We start from the raw sequence: 9,834 nt of genomic DNA on the forward strand, positions 1-9,834 counted from the left end.
TGAAATTCAACAAACAGATGCTTCGCCGAGGCTCTATTTCTGTTACACAGGTACCATTCTTACACCTGTAGTGATTATATCGGTACCGTATGTATAAGTGATACATTTCTCAATGAAATTTCTTTCATTCATCACCTAATCGTTTGAAGACACAAAGCAGACAAAAGTTATACTTCAGTGTACTGTAGTATCTTTAATATGCAAACAGTGTAACAAGTGGCAGACTAATTGAAAAACCTACATAACCCCGTACTTATAAAGGGTGTATCATAATTAATGGCGTAAACGCATACAGTTCAAAGTACACGATACTAAAGCAGAAATGTCTCAGTAAACACAAGGTCGGAAATGCGTACCTTAGGAGCTGCGAGCAACTTTTCATCTTCGATACTGTGAAACAAATCTCTTATACTGCAAGTTCCTTGTTTTCCATATTTTGGGAACTGGTAGTATGGACCAAAATAGGAAAAAATGTCCAGCAAACATGTGCTCTAAAACGCATACGAGCACATGATCATCAGAAGAGTTATGTTTCATAGTAGGAAAGATGAACAAGTGCTCATAGCTCTTAAGGAATGCATTTTATAACCCATGTCTACCGGACTTGTTTTGGTCCATTTTTTCACTTTTCAAAGTATGGAAAGCAAATGAATTGCAGTAGAAGAGATTTGTTTCACAGTATCAAAGATGAAAATTTCTCGCAGCTCTTACGGTATGCATTTTTATGTTAACTGAAACTCTTTTGTTTCTAGTATCGTGCGCTTTCTATTGTGTGCGTTTACGCCATTAATTGTGATACACCCTGTATAGGGATTTTCATTCTCTCTCTCTCTCTCTCTCTCTCTCTCTCTCTCTCTCTCTCTCTCTCTCTGACTCTCTAACATTCATACCTCTCTTTCGTCCTTTGTGTCTAAATTAAACACACACATACACACGTACGCGCAAACACAAAAACACAGAAGTGTGTGCGTGTTTGAAGCAACAGAGTTTGACGCGGAGAGGCCGCATGAACCTATGACCTTTTAAGATGTAATGTGCAAGTTTGACTGGAATACTATCTTTAAAATTCCAAAAGTGGCATGGGTAAAATACAGGGAGGCTCTTTCCAATTTGCATAGAAAACAGACGGCAGTTATAACAGTCGACGGGCGCGAAAGGGAAGCTATAGCTAAGAAGGGAATGAGATAGGGTTGTAGTCTATACCCTATGTTACTCAATTTGTAAATTGAGCTAGCAGTAACTGAAACGAAAGGTAAATTTGGAGTAGGAATTAAAGTACTGGGAGAAGAAATAAAATCTTTGACAGAACTGCAGTGTCATCGTCAAGCCTCAAAGACAGCAGAGGACATGGTAGAGCAGCTGAACGGAATGTACAGTGTCTTCAAAGGAGGATAAAAGATGAACGTCTTCGAAAGCAAAATGAGGGTAATGGAATGTAGTCGAATAAAATCAGGTAATGCTGACGGAATTAGATTAGAGAATGAGACATTTAAAGTAGTTGATGAGTTTTTCTATCTGGGCAGCAAAATAACTAATGATGGACGAAGTAGGGAGATAATAAAATGTAGACTGGCAATGGATATAAAAGTGTTTCTGAAGAACAGATATTTGTTAACGTAGAGTCAGGAAGACCTTTATGGAAGTATTTGTGCGGAGTGCAGTCATGTATGGAAGCGAAGCATTGACGATAAACAGTTTAGACAAGAACAGAATAGAAGCTTTCGAAATGTGGTACTACAGAAGAATGCTGAAGATCAGGTGTGAAGATCACGTAACAATTAAGGAGGTACTAAATACAATTGGTGAGAAGAGAAGTTTGTCACACAACCTGAACAGAAGAAGGGATCGGTTGGTAGGGCACATTCTGAGGCATCATGGGATCACCAGTTTAGTATTGGAGGGAAGCGTGGAGGGTAAAAATCGTAGACGGAGTTCAAGAGCTGAATACACTAAGGAGATGAAGAAGGACGTAGTTGCTCGGAGATGAAGATGCTCATACAGGATAGAGTAGCATGGAGAACTGCATCAAACCAGTCTTTGGACTGAAGACTACGACAACAATGTAAGTTTATATCGCATTAATTTCAGACGCACATAAAACTGCGGAAGAAGCACTGAAACAGCTTATATAGTATAGTGAATGGTTCTACAGTTGATCAAATGAATAATAAGCGTACTCCGTGGAGTTTCGTTCCTTTCGCCTCTCGAAACTACAGTCCTCCTTTTATTCAATATCAAGAACACACAATTTGCTATAAAGTCGAACACCTGCTCTGTTATTAATAACAGGTTTCTAGAAGTAAACACAATTAGTGTAACTTTGCCGGAGAGGAAATCAATCATGTTGAGAAAATTTTAGCTTTGTTCAGATCAACTGCTCAAAAAGTAGTCTTTTCTCTCTCTCCCCCCCCCCCCCCTCTCTCTCTCTCTCTCTCTCTCTCTCTCTCTCTCTCTCTCTCTCTCTCTCTCTCTCTCTCTCTCTTTCTCTTTCGTTTCGTATTACCTGCGTATCTATACGTGTATGAACTTAGATGGAGGGATCGCTCATAATGTAAAAATAAGCGTTATGAAACAGACGAAGATACATCACTGTAAAATGAAAACAATATCACAAATCAAAATATAGGCCGTCTCTTCGATATTGAACTTAACACTTTTGTGAGATCAAAATGTGTTGGATGACATTAGGTATGTTATGCTAACACACTGCACTGTGATTGGATATGGCGGAAGAGACGTTGTTGCTCAAGCCTGTCTGACGGTGCCTCTGACGAACCACTGCAGGTATCAACTCGTAGCAAGCGTGCTCAGAGCAGTTCACGTCATCAGCTACCGCAGGTCTTTCCAATGTCATTCCAATCGGTTGAGTCCTGTCTCATGGAGGAAGATATGTAAATGATGGCGGCATTAAGGTCGTACATTATCGCCTTGAAAACCAAACCCATTGCCATAACGATGGATTATTCCTAGTCAGTAGGTCGGTGGTTCATTACCAGATATTGTAAATTCCTCAAAATAATTTCGATAGCGATGATAAACGCCCCACATCCTGGCTCCATAGCACCCAAAACACGACCGAGCGAAGGCCAAACGTTTAGTCCCCTAACTCCTCATCAACCAACCAACCAAGACCAAACGGAACCCGTGGGACACTAAATCGTAGCTGAGCGCCGCGACATTTACCTATGACGTTACTCAGGCTTAAGACAAAACCTGTACTTCTCGCTGAAGAGAATTCGACGCAATTGATTCAGGTTTCATTTCAGGTGTTCCGTTGTCCATCTTCTTCGAGTAACACAGTTCCACGAGATTTGTAATTTAGTTCATAATTGAAGCCTGGGGTCAGAAATGATAATGTGGAGAAGCTTGGGTACTGCGGGGATCGTCTCAGGCCTCCTACAGGCCAATGAAGGTCTCAATAGTTTCGTAGCTTTCTCCAAAGTGTACCTATGAGACGTTATTTGTTGGCAGCGATTATTAGTTCATTTTGTTGGAGCACACGGTCAGTACGGGACACCTCTTCAGAGCTTTGTAAGACGGTAGTGCTTGAAAGTCAGAATTTACCGCAACTGATGTATCCTTCCATTGCGATCAGTATTCTCGCCGTAAAGTAATAATTCGCGTTCAGTCCAAGCATGAAATGACATTTCGAGTCATGTGGATCGGCTACCCTCAAGACTGTTTGTTCCTCGCACATCAGAAGACATGGCAAAAAATTTGTTGAGAAAGAGGTACCCGTAAAATAGTCCTTAAGTTGTAAAGACATTGTAAAACTTTGTTATAAATTTGTTTATGGGAACCACATGTTCAGATAGATTTTGTTGTAAATAGCCATCACGAGCAATAAAAAAAATTTATTTTTCTCATGGTGCAATTAGTTTTATTTTGAGATCATAATCTGGTAGATGATACCGTTGGGGATATACTCAATGAATGATTTTCAAAGTCGTACAGGACAATGACCCCAAGATTGAAAACAGTTATAGAGTAATAAAGATGAAAACTTTTATCAGTTTGTGACCGTTATTTACAACAAAACATCGTTTACGATAGCTGTGAAACACAGTTTTAAAAAGGTAACATGTTAAAATTTTTCAAAGCCATAAAAATTCGCACTATAGGTTACATTTCCATAATTAATGTGAAATAATAGCTCATTTTTGTCCACTCTACTAAGGATAGAATCTGTCGCACACACTTACTATTACAGTGGTTAAAGGCAATTCATTGCCTTGTACCATTAAGTCTTCGTATCAGATAATCAGAACACAAATTTCATGACACTGGTTGCCCTAATTACATTGTCGTTTGTGGAAAGTGCAACACCGAGGAGGAAATACCCGAATAGCGCCACACTTGGTGGAAGTGGCAACGGGTGTGCAAGCAGTACGTGATATGTTTTGCAGCGAGATGGGGTACACGTAGGCCGAGCAGAGCCCTCTCCTGCCGGTCCGACAGGGTCGGTGTTGCACCTAGTGTAGTCGGTGCAGAGCTGTCACACAAGGTGGAAACAATGCAGTAAGTGCCAGTATGCGTCGTCGACGTCAGAGGGAGCCGTATCGGTATGTGAGCGAGTTCGAACGGGACAGAATGATCAGTCTCCGGAAAACGAGGTTGTCATACATCGACATTTCGGCTCGCACAGGGCATGCTGCTACGACAGTGATGAGTGTGTGGAAGCAATGGACAGAGGAAGGTTGTACTCAGCGACGAGCGGGAAGTGGACCATGGAATATGACCACCGCACGGGATGACCTTCATCTTGTCCACATGGCCATTACGGACCGTACAGCGTCATCCACAGTGTTGGCTCGTCGTTGGAGCACTGCAACAGGTGTGAACTTGTCTGCATCGTCGGTTCGTCGCCGTCTGCTGCCGGTTAGACTGGCTGCACGCCTGCCATTACATCGGATTCCATTGTCCAGAAACCACAAGGAGCACGTGAACACCGTCAGTGTGGTGCTGAGTGGTAACATGCCATCTTTTCGGATGAGTCACGCTTCAACGTGTCCTACAGAGATGGCCGCATACGTGTCCGGCGGTACCGTGGTGAGTGCAACCTGGAGAGCTGCATTGTGGAACGCCATAGCGGACAAACACCTGGTCTACATCTACATCTACATTTATACTCCGCAAGCCACCCAAAGGTGTGTGGCGGAGGGCATTTTACGTGCCACTGTCATTACCTCCCTTTCCTGTTCCAGTCGCGTATGGTTCGCGGGGAGAACGACTGTCTGAAAGCCTCCGTGCGCGCTCTAATCTCTCTAATTTTACATTCGTGATCTCCTCGGGAGGTATAAGTAGGGGGAAGCAATATATTCGATACTTCATTCAGAAACGCACCCTCTCGAAACCTGGCGAGCAATCTACACCGCGATGCAGAGCGCCTCTCTTGCAGAGTCTGCCACTTGAGTTTATTAAACATCTCCGCAACGCTATCACGGTTACCAAATAACCCTGTGACGAAACGCGTCGCTCTTCTTTGGATCTTCTCTATGTCCTCCGTCAAACCGATCTTCTACGGATCCCACACTGATGAGCAATACTCAAGTATAGGCCGAATGAGAGTTTTGTAAGCCACCTCCTTTGTTGATGGACTACATTTTCTAAGCACTCTCCCAATGAATCTCAACCTGGTACCCGCCTTACCAACAATTAATTTTATATGATCATTCCACTTCAAATCGTTCCGCACGCATACTCCCAGATATTTTACAGAAGTAACTGCTACCAGTGTTTGTTCCGCTATCATATAATCATACAATAAAGGATCCTTCTTTCTATGTATTCGCAATACATTACATTTGTCTATGTTAAGGGACAGTTGCCACTCCCTGCACCAAGTGCCTATCCGCTGCAGATCTTCCTGCATTTCGCTACAATTTTCTAATGCTGCAACTTCTCTGTATACTACAGTATCATCCGCGAAAAGCCGCATGGAACTTCCGACATGGTTTCGGACGCCATTGTTTACAACAACCGATCTCGCCTCGTACATAAGGGGGCACTTTGAACAGCAGCCTGTACCAAACCGAGGTTGTGGAACCTAAGGTATACCCCCTGCTTCAGGCATCAACCACAGGCCGCATTTCAACAGGAAAATGCCCGGCCACAGGTTGCGAGGAATGTACAGGCCTTCTTGGAAGAGCGACGGGTACCATTGCTCCTCTGGCCTGCACGTTCGCCAGACATGTCGTCTGTCAACCGTGTCTGGGACGTGGTTGGTCGGCAGTAACTGGGGTCACGGATTTGTGGTCTCGGATACAAACTGCGTGGAGGAAAATCCCTCAGGAACGTATTCATAACCTTATTGATTGAATGCCACGGCGTATAGCAGCTCTAATTGCAGCGCGTAGGTGGCCACACGATATACTGAATAGTAGGGCTCAAAGGACATGTACGGATTTGAAAAGGTAATCATTTGTTACTTGCCATGTACCTAACATGTAGTATTAAATTAATTCATGCGCTTCCTTCTTGGTGTTGGAATTTCCACAAACGGTAGTGTATTAATGAATAAACATTGTGAATCCATTTCAGTGCAACGAAGAGTCATGGATGGGAAACAGAACCATCAGGTGACTGTCGCTATCACTGCGAAGAGCAAATATGAAATTTGGGAAGTACCAACTTCTTTTTCAAGGAAAGTGAAACCAGGACAAATAGGCACCTGCAAAGCCAGAAGTAGCGTTACGATGCTCAACTGTAGGTAAGACTATTCACACACTCTGTGGTAACACATGCTAGTAGTAGCCAATGGCTGCGAAACGTACCCAATGTTGAATGTTTGCAATAAAATTCACAGATGTTAAAGTATCTTACTGTCTCCACAGTTTTATGTCGGTGTTACTACTCACCGAGCGTAGCCTAAACTTAGGAAAGAACACACTTACATGACGCAGTGTCGTAAGGCCATAAAAATCCTCCGTTATCAATTCACTAAAACTAAAAAACCTTGGAATTATATGAAATCGTCCTCTCCATTACTTTCATATGTTTCCTATCATGAGAAACACCTGTTGTGTTTGAAACTATCTTCTATTTACGAACAGTAATTTTTTAGAATAAAATTCCAGCAGTATCAACGAAGCCAATAATGACACTGAAAATATAGTTATCGGTCACTGCTGACACTGTTGTAATGTATCTTTTAGTACACAAACCAGTGGTCTATATTAATTTTCTGGTTATAGGCGTCGTCTTTTGTACTTTGGCAACAACATGCAGTTAAGTAGGCTAATAGTGTACTGTAAAGTGAGTAAGAGTTCCAAACACTACTGTACCAGATTTACATCACACATGTGGTGCATGTATATCATGAAGCTGTGTGACCTACTTCTGCAGAGCAAATTTCGATAGGAACACTCAGAAGTAAAAGACACGTAAAAGATGTGAACGAAAGCAGTGCAAGTAAATCCTCGCAAAACTAGAGATCGAAACCAACTCATTTATACACTACGTGGGAAGCCTTTGTATTGGTTTTTATACCATCGATGAACAATCAGACAGAACTAACGAACATAATACAAAATCAGTCCAGAATTAATTACAGTTCAGCACACACTGAAATCCACCTTCGCAAGAGGTACATGCCACATAGAGATTTATTAAAATTTCAAGTGTATGTCATTTACCCTCTGACGGCGGCTACATGCAGAACACACATCCTACCAGTTATTACTATATGTGAGAGTGGGAAGATTTTACATAAAGCGAAGTCGTACTAAGAAATTCCTAAATCTTGTGTTCCATTACAGCCCACGAAAAAATTACCAACTCCCAAACACATATCGTGTAGTAATCTTGCTAGTAAGATCAGAAAAATATGAGCTTGTAGAGAAGTGTACAGAATATGGTCCTACCAACGCACTATACACTAGTAGAACACGAAGGAATTAACATGACACTGTTAAAAGAGTACCACCAATCTCACTCTCTAAAGTAGCTTGTGTGGCACTTACTTACATGCAAACAATGTTTGGCGGGATTCACCGACATCGAATGACTCGCTTGCAACAGCTAATACCACAAGCAACATTATATTTGTAAGCGTAAATCGCAGTACATACAGTGCTGTAACCAGTGTCGTGACGCATCAGCAACGAACGACGAGGGGAGAAAGATGGCACTCATAATTAGCAATCTGTTGTTGTCCTCATGGCTACAGTTGTCTGACAGCGTACAGTGAAATCGGATACACTCTCTCGATGACTTGCAATTTTGTATATTACTGACTTTTCCAAAGACATGTCTCTAAATGAAATAACTCTTTAAAAAACATTCCTTACAATAAGTCCTTTCGTAGCATTAATCCAAATTGAAAAGAAGTATACGAAAGTTGCTTATCTAGGACACCATGGACGGCCTACACGCCATGAAACGTAACTCACCACTGAGCAGGAAAGGAAGCAACAGTAGCTGCAACGTCAGCAGTAGCAGTTTAAAATGGTCCATGGTTCGACGTGTCATCACCAACCCATTGTCACCATATCTGTTCTTCAAATATTCACCAAAAAAACGACTTTGATGAGAGCAACATTATTTTCATCACTGTACCACGGAAACGGAGCAAATTATAGCGGGATAATACCGTTTCCACTCACATTGATGATATACACTAAGTGAATGGTAGAAAGTAAAAGTCAGTGCTCAGAATGTAGTGTATGAACTGACGGAGCTAAAAACAATGATGTTGCAATTTTCCCACGTTAGTCACGTACTGCACCCCTGAGCCTGCCGCGGTGACGTGGCTAGGTGCGAGTATCTGCGCGCGGCTGAACACCTGCTGTTGTCACCCGTTGCCAGGAGGCTTCCGCAGCCAACACTGACGCCGGCTGCGCTCCGACAACAGCCGCCGTCCCACGACCGACCTGCCCCCTGTCGGCGCGGCCACCAAGCATCGCAGACAGCCCTCTCGCCGCGTCGCTCGCTCCACGCCTGGGCGCGTTGAAATGCTTCACACCTCGCACCTCGCATCTTGTGGCATCTCGGCTCCTTGACGTGGCGGTATCCGGCTCATCGATCTCCTCCACAAATAGAATTAGACGGAGCCTCTTGAGAATTTCCGTCACTCAAATGAGCATCTAATTGCAGGATGCCTAAGTAACAGCCCTGCAGCCATTAATCATTTATTCTGGGCATTAATATTGATACTGAAAGGACCCGACGCATAAGAGATCACGAGGTTTCCGTTAAAAAATTCTAAGTTTTTGTATCCGTTATTCACTTATACAAACAGCTTCAAATTCGCTAGGAAATGGATAAAATCCTACGTGTTTTAGCTTCGCTCCTGTAAAGCCCCGACTGTTTAAAAGATTGGAACTCTCATGTATGAAACAACTTCAGACGTCTGATAAATTTATAAACAAGTTAAATGTGTAAAATATTTGAAATTAAGCTTGTAACAGAGAAAAAGCTTAGAAAATGTTTGACATAATGCTTAAAGTTTCTTGGGAGTCGCTGAGAACTCTGATTATGAAGCACTGGAAGAATATAGTCGGAGTACCTGATTTGATCCGTTAGAAATGGTTTCTGAAAGCCTGCGTAACTTTTCTGCTACCAGTAATGATTTTCTTTTATTTACACTACACACAACGCGTTTGAGGAAATGATTCCCATTTTTAAGTGCGTTTTTGTTTGCGCGCTTTTTCGTAATGTTTTCGATGACTGTGGTTGTGCGTTACTCTGTTGCCTTTACCGCAACAAAAAAAAAAACTGACACCTTTCTCATAGTGTGACACGCCCACGGTGGAGTTGGGCAGAATTTTGGTTTAGAACCAATGTGACATCATTAACTCACCTTACCCGCAGCTTTACTGTATGATTACATGATGA

General features: G+C 42.4%; 1 protein-coding gene across 1 annotated transcript in view; it reads right to left on the reverse strand.

The window, feature by feature from the left end:
- LOC126457933 (zwei Ig domain protein zig-8-like) overlaps nt 1-8,809 on the reverse strand; it is a 173,781-nt gene extending 164,972 nt beyond the window's left edge. Inside the window, exon 1 of the mRNA XM_050094648.1 lies at nt 8,391-8,809. Within this exon, the coding sequence (XP_049950605.1) occupies nt 8,391-8,469 (79 nt within the window). The 5' untranslated portion in view covers nt 8,470-8,809. The remainder of the gene's footprint in view (nt 1-8,390) is intronic.
- Between the last annotated feature and the right edge of the window lie 1,025 nt (nt 8,810-9,834).

This window comes from Schistocerca serialis, chromosome 1 (genome assembly GCF_023864345.2).
Source record: "Schistocerca serialis cubense isolate TAMUIC-IGC-003099 chromosome 1, iqSchSeri2.2, whole genome shotgun sequence".
Taxonomy (NCBI): Eukaryota; Metazoa; Arthropoda; class Insecta; order Orthoptera; family Acrididae; genus Schistocerca; species Schistocerca serialis.